Source organism: Engystomops pustulosus, chromosome 6 (genome assembly GCF_040894005.1).
Source record: "Engystomops pustulosus chromosome 6, aEngPut4.maternal, whole genome shotgun sequence".
NCBI classification, from domain to species: domain Eukaryota; kingdom Metazoa; phylum Chordata; class Amphibia; order Anura; family Leptodactylidae; genus Engystomops; species Engystomops pustulosus.
Window position 1 is genome coordinate 47,859,217 of NC_092416.1, and position 16,376 is coordinate 47,875,592.

The 16,376-nt window shown below is 44.9% G+C and overlaps 1 protein-coding gene across 4 annotated transcripts in view; it reads left to right on the forward strand.

Moving 5' to 3' along the window:
- Positions 1–4,077: 4,077 nt before the first annotated feature.
- Positions 4,078–16,376, forward strand: part of MORN1 (MORN repeat containing 1) — a 249,449-nt gene continuing 237,150 nt past the window's right edge. For all 4 annotated transcript variants that reach the window (XM_072155971.1, XM_072155970.1, XM_072155972.1 and 1 more), the window contains exon 1: positions 4,078–4,187. In XM_072155971.1, coding sequence (XP_072012072.1) covers positions 4,115–4,187 — 73 coding nt within the window. In that variant the 5' untranslated portion in view covers positions 4,078–4,114. The remainder of the gene's footprint in view (positions 4,188–16,376) is intronic.

The following is a 16,376-nucleotide window of genomic DNA, read 5'->3' on the forward strand; positions in this document are numbered from 1 at the left end:
CAAAAAAGTGGGATTACCTGTTTTCAAATAATAATTCTGTATTAAAGGAGTGCTTAGGCTTAACTCTTTATTATTCCAAAGCAATTTTAAAAATTAGCATTGATGGATTACAATGGGCAACAAAAAAGTATTAGCTTAGTGGTAGAGCCCCAGCTATTGAAATAACCCCCCACCCCTACATAGCACTATTTGATACATTCCCACATTCAGTTTTTCTGATGCAGTTTTTGAAGCCAAAATTAGGTGTGTACCATAATGGATGAGATTATATAACTGAGAAATGCTTTCATTAGACTCTTGGTTTGGGCATGAAAATCTGAACATGGGAACGCACCCTTATAGCAGCACCAGACCTTGCTATAATAAACATAGGGATATATGGGGACTGGGCTATTTCTGGATGGAATATTTCTATATGTACTTAGCAAGAAATGGCTGATAACAGGAAACAATAGACAATAAAATAAGCTAAAAAAAAACTCATTATTTTTAAATAAAGATTTATAATAATCCTCAAAAAAAATGACAGAGTCTGATAATAACATATATAACAGTGTACATGAAAGTGGTGTTGAATAAGAGAAAAAGCCATACAGTATGGAAGTCATAAAAAGAGAATCATTTTCCCGGATTTTAGCCTAGAGATCACCACCACCTAAAAGGCTTACACACCCAGTGACACAATCCTACACATACCTCCTCCCCATTAACCTTTATATAGATAAAACTCATCCCTGTCAATATAAGTCATCAAACTTACTTTGCCAAAATTGCCCCTATCCAGGACCTGGTGGATGATGAAGCTGCTGATGCTGGTCCTTGGCTGCTCCCAGGTGTTGGCTCTTCATCCTCCAATCCTTTCTCCTTCTTGATCATTTTTAATCCAAAGGTGCCATCTTCCTCTCTCTTCCTCTTCTCTTCCCTCTTCTTCCTTTCACCATCTTCTCCTTGTCCAGTGGACGCCATTTTCTGTATCTTAGCAAAAATCTTCTGTAACTCTCTGAAGTCTGTCTATTTGCAGTTGCCGACAGTTATGACTAGCGGACAGTTGGTTGTGTGCAGGTCACATGATGCCAGGGGTCATGGAATCCTTTAGGTGGCATCTGCCTGGCACCTGCCTTATACATGGTGAGCTGGGCATCAGGACTGGCATGATAGTGTCAGGACATGTCATGGTGGTTTCTTGTATGATTAATGTATGGTACAGTTGATGGCATATGGGGGCTGGGAATGATGCCCATGCAACACCCCTGCCAACGCATTGTGCTTGTGAATTAAACCTCTTTATCCCTTCAGGGATGTGGCCCTTTTTTGTTTTTGCATTTTCATTTTTCACTCCCCACATTCAAAATTCTGTAACTTTTTTATTTTTCCATGTAAAGAGCTCTGTTTGGGCTTGTTTTCTGCGTAACAAATTGCACTTCATATTGGTATTGGTATTTATCATTCCATGCCGTGTAGCAGGAAGCGGGATAAAAATTCTGAATGCAGTCATAATTATGAAAAAATGCATTTGAGCCATATTGTTGTGGGCTTAGAGTTTACAACTTTCACTGAGCTCCCCAAATAACATGTCTACTTTATTCTTTGTTTCGGTACGATCCTGAGGATACCAAATTTGTACAGGTTTTATAATGTTTTCATACATTTAAAAAAAATTAAAACCTTCTTTACGAAAAAAAAATTCTTCATTTTTCCATGTCCTGGCGCTTAGTAACTTTTTCATACTTCAGTGCACGGAGCTGTGGTTGGTGTCTTTTTTTGCCACTTTTGATGACATGCGTTTTTTGACGGACTGCTTAAAAACGGTCTAAAAACGGGTTCAAAACGCCACGTGTGCCATCACCCTTGGGGTTGAAAGTTATGGGGTATTCTCTTCTGAGCTTCATAAGAAGCACACGTCTCACAGACTGTAGGCCTGTTGCTGCAGGACTCTAAGATATACCAGGGTCTGCCTCTAAAACCCTGCAGCTGAAGCAGCCACCTATCTCCAGCCTGAAGCCACCTATCCCAGACTGTGAGCAACCTTTGCCGAACACCATCCAACTGAATTGTTATCTACTGTGGTTGCCGTGTTCTGGAATAAAGTTTATGGCTCACATTCCTTGTCTCCAAGTGATCCCTGCCACAAGTTACTAACATCAAGGGCACCCCACTTAACATCACCCAGACATCCCTACACCTACATAGGGGTTTGCTCCAGGGAGAACTGTCCTATACCTGCAGCCTCTCCCTCTTTTCTTGCAATCTACCTGCCTGCTGTGGACAAGGCATGTTCCTCCGGTACCCAGCTAGGCCGCGCTCAGCCAGCCACTCAGTAGCCCAAAAAGGCTAGGCTTTGGTGGGGGATGTTGCACCCACATTTCATTATATACTTTAGTGTAATGTAATAATAAGTGATTGATAACTAAAAGGGATGAATTATGTTGGAGCAGACAGCTGATTTGCATTGCCATGTATGATAACTCCTGTGAATGACACAACTACTGTGCTGCTCCTCCTAGTAATACATTATACTGCTGCTCTGGGTGTTATACATGCTGTGTATTCACGTGTTGTTTACACCATGTCTCCACTATTGTAGTGGCAAAAGAGGAACACAAGATGCATTGTTTGCAGGCTTCAGCCACCAAAAAGTTTGCATACATCTACACCAGGTAGTACCCCCCGCTGAATAAATTAGGAGTATTGTTAAGTAGGTCTGAACTCCCGCGAATAAACGGCAGCTCAACGCCACTGCTAAAAACACCTGTGATTGGTGCTGGCTGCCAGCACTGGTTTGTGGGTGTTACTTTTTGGGCTTCGGGTCTGGTACCCGGATCAGAAAAGGATTTTTAACTTCGAAGTTAATAGGTTCTTCCCATCCCTAATCAGGAGGCCTTAGGGCGCGTTCACACGTTCCGCTAGAGCCGCGTTCATAACGCGGCGCTAGCGCACAGGGGACGGAGTTTGGGGCGATCGCATATGCGTTTCCAGAGAAACGCATGCGATCGGGTTATTAATCGAATGTGTTTCCCGGGAAACGCATATGCGATCGGCCCGAGCCCCGCCCACTGTGCGCTAGCGCCGCGTTATGAACGCGACGATAGCGGAACGTGTGAACGCGCCCTCAGGGTGATGTCACACGTGGCATTTTGAATGTGTTTTTGGCCCATTTTTAAGCAGTCCGTCCAAAAACTTATCCGTTTTTGACCAGTTTTAATTAAGATAATTGATAAAACCTGTCAAAAACAGATGCGTTTTCAAAAATGTGTTTTTAAACAGACTGCTTAAAAAAACGACCAAAAACGGGTTCACTACGCCATGTATGGCATCACCCTACATGATGTATCGGTGGTGATTTCTTGTGCGCTGGTGTATGAAAAATTTCCACATTGTTCCTGATCGGAAGAAATGCAGTGTAAATGCATCGGGGCCAAGCCCATCTTCACAGCTGTTGAATTGTGTTTCTATGTCCAAGTTTTGTCTTTACTGCTGTAGTTAGTGGGGTGGTTGTTCTTGGTACTGCAGCTCATTTGAATGGGACTGAGCTACAAATACTCCACACGTTGAATGGTTGTGACACTGGCCTGTGAAACCTTAGTGGCACTCGTCCGACCCGACTGCTTTATCATCTCCATTCGGCTTCAATGTACTTTCAAGATAAGAAATCAACACCGGTTCTCCATTGAGGACAAGACTAAACCACTTCCCAAATATTACTTATTGTATTTGTTATTTTATCTATTGTGATTGCACTTCTCTTTGTCACCATAAAAAGGTGGGGATCAGCAAGCTTAGGTTCATGCCCTTTAACCCCAATAATGCTACAGTGCAATTTTAAGAAGTAGAAAATTTGATAACTCCTATAATCAGCCCTAACTATCAGCATTTGTCTCCTATACATTATTACAGTCCAGGAGCGTCATAACCCCCCCAGCAGTGTATGAGTTAATTAATCCACCATGCGCCCTGTGCCTTTAATTAACGCGCATGCCCACTGTTCCTGTCCTAGTCCAGCCATCGCGATAATTGGGCGGCGTTTATGGGATATTAGCTCGCGTCTAAGCCCCGCCCCTTAGTTACGCCTCATCAGTCGTTACGATTGGTTGCTATGTAAACATTGCAGCACAAGATGGCGGCCCCCAGGAACGTGACGAGAGCTTCTCAGCATTACGTGGGTGACGTGAAGAGACAGCTCCGACATGGTAATCAATAGCGCGCTGTGCGATCAGTATGATCACTGCTGTATACTGATCAGTCACTAATGGATATTACAGGGTGGATAGGAGCAGAGGCCACAGCACCCAAAAAGTGGGGAAAATGGAGGAAAATCGTAGCAAGTGTATAAAAAAAAATTGCACCGATCATATTGCCTGTGAGATTTTTTTCCATTAGAATGTATCAAAATACACTGATCCTCAGTCCTTTTTCCAGTATTTCTGAAAAATTCCTTCCACATACTTGAGGTCAATAAAAGGTTGTGATGCCCCGTGGTCATAAGTGCATCTTTGACACCCCAAAACTTCTGTGCAGGTTTGAAAACCAAAAATTCTAGAGCGACACATGGATTGGGAGCTTTTTTTATTCATTTTTTTTTGGCAACCCTGCATTGTCCAGGAAATCGACCATCAAAATCAAACCTGATAAAGCATGGCCGTGACAGCACTAATCTTATATTTTATCCATAAAGAGCAGGGTCTGCACAACCAAATATTCTGATTATAGTAGCTCTCACACCAAAAACCTGAATATCAACTAAAGACAGAGGGTGTGATAATGAGCCGAAAACAAAAACCTTTATTTATGCAACAATGAAAAGACAATACATGAAAAAACTTAAAAAGTGTACAAGCACCAAACACACTCCCACACTCCTTGGGGGTACAGTGAAACACCCCCCAGGGTAACACCTGCTGCCCCAAGTGGTGCAGATAAATAAAAGCTCAGGTTGAGAAAGAGAGGTTCAAAGAACCTGTCATCAGGAGCCCTTTTCCTGGCTCCCCCATGTCCCCTTAGAGAATAGTGTACACATTGCCAAAGGTGTTTTTATAGAGTTTTTTTTATGGACTGCTTAAAAACGGTCCAAAAACGGGTGCACACCGCCACGTGTGCCGCCGGCCTTATAGATACTGAGCAAATCCCAAGTCACTGAGCTGGGGAGATGGAATAAGCTGTGCCCAAGCAGCAGGTGGAGGATGCCCCACGAGTTTCCCCCTTTCTGGAAATGGTGAGGGGAGGCGATACACAATGTACCAATTGAAAAGTTGTTGCCATGGACGGACTTACTCTTAGCTTCTTGAATGGGCCCCCTAGAAGGCTTGCGCCCTGGGCTACCTCCCCCACTACTGGCGGAAGCACCCAAAATTTTGCCATTCATTAGGTATGAATAGTAATGGAGGTAGAATTCCAAATTCTCTCAATTTTTCTTTTGCATAAATATCTTTATTAAATTCCACTGTCAGGACTTTCCTGTGATGGCCACTGACCCCTACATGGAGGCCTCTATTGTCCCACATCAGTGGGGAGATCAAACCTGTGATCGTGGCCAGCTGCACACAGGGCATTTACAAGCCCGTTATTTAGCCCCATCCCCCCTGAGCACCGTGCAGTGGTTAAGATTCCTTGAATTACAGGGAAATGAATGATGCAAGGACTCCCTGTATGCTGAACAGAATTCTGTATCCCAGGAAATAGTGTAAGGAAATGACACAATTATGTTGGCCACCACTTAGCTACAAAATTTTTTGCACTACAAGTGTGACCATGGTCCGTCTCCAGAAGTCAGAAGCCGGACACATATAAGTCGTCTAATATCTATTTTCTGTGACATCCACATAACACTAATGATTATTGTGCTTGTGATACTAATGGCTGGGAGTTAATTGCATCCCCGGGGACTGTTAATGCGATCCTGTCTCCATCTACTTCATACCTGTTACTGTGTACGGTTATAGCACCAGATATCACTGTAATGGCTGTCACCCAGCTAAGAACATTATTATGGCCGGTATCAGACATGCCGCAGTAGTACGATTTAGGTTCATACGGCTTATGATCAGTGCTCTTACTACTACATAAGCATCGGTTGTGTTTTTTTCACCTTTTGAAGCTATGTGAACAGTGTCGTAAGAATACATACATGAATCCGTTACCACTTAACTCTACATTAAACTTCTAGGTGTAAAAAAAGTATTTAACTGAGGTCTTAGGAAAGGGGGTGTGGTCACAAGAATGAGGTTCCTGTTCTTTCTGATTGATTTAGTGGCATTCATCCTACCACTCCATTCAACTGTGTGGTAGTGTTGGATTTTGTAGAGCACAGCGTTCTCCTAAATCCGACACTTGTATAAAAAGAGAATGGGAGTGCTGGGGATACCTGAGCGCTGTGCTCGGCAATTTAGGATGGTCCCATAGTATTTAATGGAGTTGCAGGATGTATGCTCAACCTGCATCATTCAATTTGTGAGAATGGGATACTTGTCCACGTGAAATGTTAGAGTCTGTTCTCTTGATTGCAGGGGTTCTTTTTCGTGATAAATAAGGGGTTGAACCCAAACCAACCTGATTGTAATTGTGAATTGTAAGACAACTCTTGGTACCACCCATTGAAAGCAGATCTGACATCAACATCCATCATTACAAACCAGGGACACTGACTCATAGATTCAGTCACTGTGACTGTGGTGATATTATATTTGTTATCCATGTCCTGCTACCTCAAATCAACTTTAAAATTATGCTAATTAACTATAAGGGTTCAGGGGTTGTTGCCAGAGCCACTTTGTACTGTAGCTTCACAGGCTGTTACATTGTACAAGGAGCACTATCTCATCCCACTGTGTGTTGAAACTTCCTCTGCTGCAGTGTTGCATCAGACAGAGGGAGGAAGTGCTGGAAGAGCAAGAGGGAGCGGGAAACAGTGTAACAGCCTGTGAAGCTACAGCACAGTGGAACTTCAGTAACAACCCCAGGAACCTTTCTGACTCATTAGTATAATTTTTACATTTGATTATTCAGGGATGAGGCCATTGATAACAAATAGCTCATGGCTCTTTGAGTAAGTGTCCCTGGCCTATCATGATAGATTTTTATCTGGAGAAAGCCATCAAAGAATCATGCTAAGTGTTCTCACCTCTCCACTCCGGTCTCCACCACGTATCTTATGTGTATCGTGGTTGTTCTTAATTTATTTCAATCCCTTTTCTATTAGTACAATCCATTATCTAGTACACATGTTGCAGAGGACCTTGCCTTGTGGCTGTCGCTACTTCCTCGTGTTGTTGTCAGTGATCGGGGGGCTAGCTGGGATCTGTCAGTCATCTTTGACCAATGGTGTAACTTGAAGCTGTTGGGCCCAGTGCAATATGTGCGCCAGGCCCCCAAATATAAAGTATTGTTCATAGTACTAGTCTTCTCATATAGGAAAGGTACCCATATGGGCCCCCTGAGCTCTTGGGCCCTGTTGCTTCTGCACCCTCTACCCCCCTCAAGTTACACCGCTCTCGTTGACCCATAACTCCTAGTTTTGGGGCTAATTTGGTCACTTTGGCTGCAATACTGTGAAGCAATCCTGACTGGGACCCTGTTGTTGCCGGGGTTTCTTATTTTATAGCGCTTGGGTGGGGGGAGGGATGTGCTTTTTGTCTTCATAGGTGAGAAGAAAATGTCTGCACGTGTTGAGTTTCGGTATATGCTGCCACGTGGATCCCAGCATAGGTTGAGGTCTCCTAAGCTATAAAGAGAACCTGTCCCATTGCTGTCAATTTCTATGCTGTAAATTAATAGCCTGTTACAAAACTGCATGAAAATGACTCCCTTATCCCACCACCCCCCACTCCCCAAAACTCCAGGGCATGGACACGTGGCATATTAATCAGGCTGAGTACTTGCTATTCAGTTGGCACGTCTAAGGTTTATACCCACCGGGGACAGAACCATATTTAGTATTCATTGGCATCCTAGGTTATCATGTTTAAGACTCTATCTGCATTAGTGCCAGGAAGAATGACAATTCCCTATAGCAGTGATGGGCAACCTTTTGAGCTTGGTGTGTCAAAATTCGCCAAAAAACCGAGCATAACTCGGGTGGTGTGTCACCTTGACAAAAAAACATAATTTTGTGATATTTATAGTTTAAATAACAAATACGTATATTATTTAACTTCTAGGGTACTTTAACCCTAGGTTGTGTGATTGATCCTACCATGTACTGCCATACTACAGTATACTACATTATGGCAGTATATGGGGATTTTCCCAATCATCTATTACTATGTGCAAATCACACATTGTAATAGATCGGTTACAATCAGACACGTGTGGAAATGCTTAGTAACCTGTGAACTTTCTGTCATGAAAGTTCACAGGTTATAGCGAGGGCGCAGGCGCCGCTGTCTGCATCTCCTTCATGCCCTCTTGGCATGGAGAAGGTGTGAGGAGCAAAATAATCGCAATGGTTGGCGATTTGCAAGGCGTTGCGATTATTTCAGGGCTTGTACGTCACAAAACTGACACACAAGCCCTGATGACTGTCTTCTATCATATAGTGCACTGACCTTACTTACTAAGAGTTGTTGTCCTCCCTTGCCCCTGCTGTGGAGATGGTCAGTGTCAGGGCCGGATTAAGGTTGGTGGGGGCCCCTGGGCGCAAAATCTGGTGGAGGCCCCCACTGAGTGTAGCGTACATACACATCCTCCTGCTTCCTTTCCACTATCCCAGCAGTAACACCGCTACATACAGCCGCCTCGCCCCTAGTAACACAGCTACATACAGCCGCCTCGCCCCTAGTAACACAGCTACATACAGCTGGCTCATCCCCAGTAACACAGCTATACGCAGCCGCCTCACCCCCAGTAACACAGCTACATACAGCCGCCTCGCTCCCAGTAACACAGCTACATACAGCCGCCTCGTCCGCAGTAACACAGCTACATACAGCCGCCTCGTCCCCAGTAACACCGCTACATACACCCACCTCGTCCCCAGTAACACCGCTACATACACCCACCTCATCCCCAGGAACACAGCTACATACACCCGCCTCATCCCCAGAAACACAGCTACATACAGCCGCCTCATCCCCAGAAACACAGCTACATACAGCCGCCTCACCCCCAGTAACACAGCTACATACAGCCGCCTCATCCCCAGTAACACAGCTACATACAGCCGCCTCACCCCCAGTAACACAGCTACATTCAGCCGCCTTGCCCCCAGTAACACAGCTACATACAGCCGCCTCATCCCCAGAAACACAGCTACATACACCCGCCTCATCCCCAGGAACACAGCTACATACAGCCTTCTCATCCCCAGGAACACAGCTACATACACCCGCCTCATCCCCAGGAACACAGCTACATACAGCCGCCTCATCCCCAGGAACACAGCTACATACACCCGCCTCATCCCCAGTAACACAGATACATACACCCGCCTTATCCCCAGGAACACAGCTACATACAGCCGCCTCACCCCCAGTAACACAGCTACATACAGCCGCCTCATCCCCAGGAACACAGCTACATACAGCCGCCTTCCCCCCATTAACACAGCTACATACAGCCGCCTCATCCCCAGGAACACAGCTACATACACCCGCCTCATCCCCAGTAACACAGATACATACACCCGCCTCATCCCCAGGAACACAGCTACATACACCCGCCTCATCCCCAGTAACACAGATACATACACCCGCCTCATCCCCAGGAACACAGCTACATACAGCCGCCTCACCCCCAGTAACACAGCTACATACAGCCGCCTCATCCCCAGGAACACAGCTACATACAGCCGCCTTCCCCCCATTAACACAGCTACATACACCCGCCTCATCCCCAGTAACACCACTACATACACCCGCCTCATCCCCAGGAACACAGCTACATACAGCCGCCGCATCCCCAGGAACACAGCTACATACAGCCGCCTCATCCCCAGGAACACAGCTACATACACCCGCCTCATCCCCAGTAACACAGATACATACACCCGCCTCATCCCCAGGAACACAGCTACATACAGCCGCCTCACCCCCAGTAACACAGCTACATACAGCCGCCTCATCCCCAGGAACACAGCTACATACAGCCGCCTTCCCCCCATTAACACAGCTACATACACCCGCCTCATCCCCAGTAACACCACTACATACACCCGCCTCATCCCCAGGAACACAGCTACATACAGCCGCCGCATCCCCAGGAACACAGCTACATACAGCCGCCTCATCCCCAGGAACACAGCTACATACAGCCGCCTCATCCCCAGGAACACAGCTACATACACCCACCTCATCCCCTGTAACACAGCTACATACAGCCGCCTCATCCCCAGGAACACAGCTACATACAGCCGCCTCATCCCCAGGAACACAGCTACATACAGCCACCTCATCCCCAGTAACACAGCTACATACAGCTGCCTCTCCAGTAACACCACTACATACAACCGCCTCACCCCCAGTAACACAGCTACATACAGCCGCTTCATCCCCAGTAACACAGCTACATACAGCCGCCTTCCCCCCATTAACACAGCTACATACACCCGCCTCATCCCCAGTAACACCACTACATACACCCACCTCATCCCCAGGAACACAGCTACATACAGCCGGCTCATCCCCAGTAACACAGCTACATACTGTGGCCAGGTATACATCCCCCACACTGATATATACACACCTTTATATACTTATATACACACAGATAAAGTTCTACACGCATATACTTGCACCCATATATACACACACATTTATGCACTCATATACATTTATACACTAATACAGAGTATATACAAACTCATAAAGTATATACACACATACAGCAAATACACACACATTCAGTATATACAGCATATACCCACATACCATATACCCAGCATAATATATATATATATATATATATATATATATATATATATATATATATATATATATAAATTTAAATGTACACACATATATGAGTGTATAAATACAGTATATGCATCACAGTAGATGCATATATGCCTATATACACAGTATATACACAGGAGATGCATATATACCCATATACACAGTATATACACAGGAGATGCATATATACCCATATACACAGTATATACACAGTAGATGCATATATACCCATATACACAGTAGATGCATATATACCCATATACACAGTAGATGCATATATACCCATATACACAGTATATACACAGTAGATGCATATATACCCATATACACAGTATATACACAGTAGATGCATATATACCCATATACACAGTATATACACAGTAGATGCATATATACCCATATACACAGTATATACACAGTAGATGCATATATACCCATATACAAAGTATATACACAGGAGATGCATATATACCCATATACACAGTATATACACAAGAGATGCATATATACCCATATACACAGTATATGCATATATACCCATATACACAGTATATACACAGTAGATGCATATATACCCATATACACAGTATATACACAGTAATGCATATATACCCATATACACAGTATATACACAGGAGATGCATATATACCCATATACACAGTATATGCATATATACACAGTATATACACAGTATATGCATATATACCCATATACACATATACACAGTATATACACAGTAGATGCATATATACCCATATACACAGTATATACACAGTAATGCATATATACCCATATACACAGTATGTACACAGTAATGCATATATACCCATATACACAGTAGATGCTTTTTTACGCTGTACATGCATATATACACAGTATATGCACAGTATATACATATATACACAGTATATGTATGTATATACTGTACATACATGTATATACCCATATACACAGTATATACACATAAATACACAGAATATACCAATATACAAACAATATATACACATAAATACACAGTATATACACTGTATATACACATATACACAGTATATACACTGTATATACACATATACACAGTATATACACTGTATATACACAGTATATACAAACAATATATACACATATACACAGTATATACACTGTATATACACATATACACAGTATATACACTGCATATACACATATACACAGTATATACACTGTATATACACATATACACAGTATATACACATATACACAGTATATACACTGTATATACACATATAAACAGTATATACACTGTATATACACATATACACAGTATATACACTGTATATACACATATACACAGTATATACACTGTATATACACATATACACAGTATATACACTGTATATACACAGTATATACATACAGATAAATATATATGTATATACTTACCTCTTAGGGTGACCGGCCGTGGCTTCAGGCGGGTGGGGGGTCTTTTGGTTGTTGTTCTGCTGGTAGGGGGTCGGCGGTGCTTGTTCAAGGGGGGGGGGGTGCCGCTTGTTCGGACGGGGAGGGGGGGGGCGACGGGTGCTTTTTCAAGCGGGGGGGCGGAGGTGGGGGTGACGATTGTTCAGGGGGGGCGCCGGGTGCTTTTCCAAGCGGGGAGCGGAGGGGAGGGGGGTGTCGCTTGTTCGGCCGGGGAGGGGCGGCAGGTGCTTGTTTGAGAAGGGGGCGCGGGCTTGCTTGTCCTGGCGCGGGGGTTGATGTCACGGCCATGAATGGCGGGGGATGGGCGGGCCGGCAGGCGGTCACCTGTGCCGGGGCTCGCTTGTTCGGCCGGGGATGGGAGGGGGGGGCGGTGGCTGCCTGTTCGGGGGGGGGGGGGGCGGGGCAATTGAGCGGGTTTCTTGTTTAGGCGGGCCGGCGGGGGTTGGTTGCTCGGCCACACATGCCTGGGGATGGGCGGGCGGGAGGCGGTAACCTGTGCCGAGGGGGGCGGCCTTGGAGGTGGAGGCGCTGTCACCTGTGCTGAGGGGGCGGCCTGGGAGGTGGAGGCGTCTCTGTCGTGAAGGGAGATGAGCGGGGAGGCGGTCACCTGAGTCTGGGAGCGGCGGGCATCTCAGACGGGTGGCGCGGGAGGTGCGATCTGGTGGGGGCCCCTAGGGGGGGCAAGATGGTGGGGGTCCCGGGGCTCGAGCCCCGGGAGCCCCGCCTATAATCCGGCCCTGGTCAGTGTAGAGGTGGCAGCTGCTGGGACATCACACAAGGCAGCAGCGATGTGACCTCTGACTGTGCTGCCATCTTCCCCCCTCCACAACTATCAGGAGCTGCAGAGGAGCCTCCTGGGTGTATGGCCGGGTCACCTCTCCTGCTGTGCCCCATGCTGACTGGAGACAAAAGACACAGCTCACACAGGGGGAGGGGCCGGCCCGGGGGAGGAGGAGTAGGGGGGACTGCTGGGAGCTCAGTGCAATCTCTCAGCCTCCCGGCTACTGCACCTGGTCATGTAGGATGAAACTTAACTCTCAGGCAGCCGTGTGTCAGTGAAAATGGCTACGTGTGTCAGCACTGACACGCGTGTCATAGGTTAGCCATCACTGCCCTATAGTATCACTACACCTTACATGTCATGATGATGTGTCCCAGCCACGCTATCAGATGGGCACCATGATTATACATCTGAGTGACTCCATGTTGTGACTACTAATGGGTCAGTTCCATACGATGTGTATAGGGATACATTACAGAACATTATATGATGGTGGTGGAGGCACAGGAACACATTCCCTTTAAATGTGACTTAATATTCTGTCGCAGTAGAAGAACAAGCTGGATGATCCTCTTCTATAAAATGATTATTGTAAGATGTGTACAATCCCCCTAATTGGATCTTTGGATTCAGATTTTTTTGCTTTATAACATATGCACACGGCTGAGATTGATCAGATTTTATTTTCTCACAGAAGTTTTTAAAATCAAACAAACTTTTTTCAACCCCTTTCAGGGGGACCAAGTTTCTCCACTTTGTTGTGACATGAGAAATCTAAGAAAAAAGGATCATTTTGCAAGTTATGGTAATTTAAAGGGAACCTGTCAGCAGAAAATGACCTTATTAACTACTTCCAGCAAGATTCCAGATCATGTTTCTTTCATGGCATCATGGCACTATCCAGAAAATCTACTTTGTTGTGAGATGTATAAAATCAAGTAGGTGAAGAGTTCCGCCTTTAAAGAGAACCCGTCATGCAAAATAACCCCCTAAACTAAATATATTTTCATAAACTGCCATTAGAGAGCATTGCCTCTATCCCTTCATTGTCCCTCTACATGCCTGTAAACCTAAGCAATGAGGTCCTAAAGCTGTATGCAAATGACCTGTGAAATGTCCAATGAAGCATTAGCATATTCAAGCTGTCCACTCTATTCATGAGTGGGAGGCACAGCCACACCCCCAGTGTTTGACTGACAGCCTGTATAATGATGTGCTTCCTGGTGCTGGTGGCCACGCCCCCTGCAGCCTGTGTGTGCATGTGTGTGTATAGGAGAGATACAGCAGCTCCAGGCAGCCATGTTACAGCAGAACATGTCAGATTCATGTGTAGCTGATGTCTGTGTCTCTCACCTGTATATTAGGAGGATACAGCATGTCAGCAGATGCAGCACACACACTAGCAATGCTTTACTATACATTACCCACAGACATGAGCAGAGGGAGGAGAGGGGAGGGGTAACAGGGGTGACATCACTGCCTCTGACCATGTGACCAGCCTCATTTACATGATAAAAAATAGATGATTTCACAATGATTAATGTATGAAATAACTAGATAAAGGCTGGGATGGGATCCTTGTGAGCTGCTCCAACAGGTAGTAGTGACAGGACAAGTGACACAGACCTGATGACAGGTGTCCTTTAAGTCAAGCTCCCCCCTCTCAGAACACCCTCTCTGCTGTGATTGACATCATATACCAAACATCAGGGGAGCCGGGATTAGTCACAGTGAAGTCCAGTGCTAAACTATGATTTTCTAGATGATGCCACCACACCGGGCCAAAAAAGAATCATATGAAATGTGTTGAGAGGCATCACAAAATACAGATGGTTTAGTAGGTAATTTCAGATGAATGCTTCCCTTTAAATATATTGTATTGTATAATAATAATAATCTTTATTTATATAGCGCCATCAAATTCAGTAGCGCTTTACAAATCATAGGGGACATATACAAATATAATATTACATTATAGAGTACAAGCAGTCATATGGTACAATAGGAGTGAGGGCCCCGCTCACAAGACTAACAGTCTATGAGGATGAGCGGGTGACACAAGAGCTTACAGTCTATGAGAATGAGGGGGTGACACAAGAGCTTACAGTCTATGAGGATGAGGGGGTGACACAAGAGCTTACAGTCTATGAGGATGAGGGGGTGACACAAGAGCTTACAGTCTATGAGGATGAGGGGGTGACACATGAGCTTACAGTCTATGAGGATGAGGTGGTGACACAAGAGCTTACAGTCTATGAGGATGAGGGGTGACACAAGAGCTTACAGTCTATGAGGATGAGGGGGTGACACAAGAGCTTACAGTCTATGAGGATGAGGGGGTGACACATGAACTTACAGTCTATGAGGATGAGGTGGTGACACAAGAGCTTACAGTCTATGAGGATGAGGGGGGTGACACAAAAGGTATAAGGGCTTGTATAATGGTCCAGCCGTTCTTTATAAGGGAACAGAGTAAAATAATTTAATAAATAAAAAAATTAAAATTGAATGTAGGGTAAGATCATTGTGTAGAGAAAGTATCCAGGGAACCATGTATGTATATTGTTTGTCTCTGTAGTAGCTCAGCCCTCAACCCCTGAGTGTGTGATGGAGAAATAAATGAATCTAACATCAAGAGGACGGGGCCAAGCTAAACTTTGTACTGCAGCTGCTGCAGCGTTTCAGCTCCGTCCAAAAGAAATAGTGATGACTCAAGGCGCAGATCGCCCTGCACATTCCTGTTACCCGCTACCTGCTTACCCAGGCTGACTTCACTCCGCATTGTAATATACGGCCATCTGATACACCGACTTAAAACGAAAAACAACCTTTTAAGACAGCGTGATGTAAACAGTCCGTCTTTGTCTTGGCAGGCCTCGAGATTGACATTTGGTTGGGAAAAACTACCCACTGCTTAATATGGAACTAATGTCATTTATGGGAACGATGCAAGCTGCCACTTTTATGGATTCTTGGCTCCGGAATAACATGTGAATGTCCCAGCAGTGATGCACAGATACTTTATTAATGGAGTGGATGTGGTCATTTCATTATTTAGATTCAGTTGGGTTACCTAGGTTAGTTATATGAGACGGTGTCCTACTGGGAGGCCGCCCTGCAAGATACCAATAGCAGTGATGTCATGTTTAGTTAACTGTGGCACGTATGGGGCATCCCCGGGAGGAACTACAACGGGTCATAAAGGGATATTTACTTAAAGGGCATGGAAACCCTTGCTGGTAGTTACCGCTATTATACT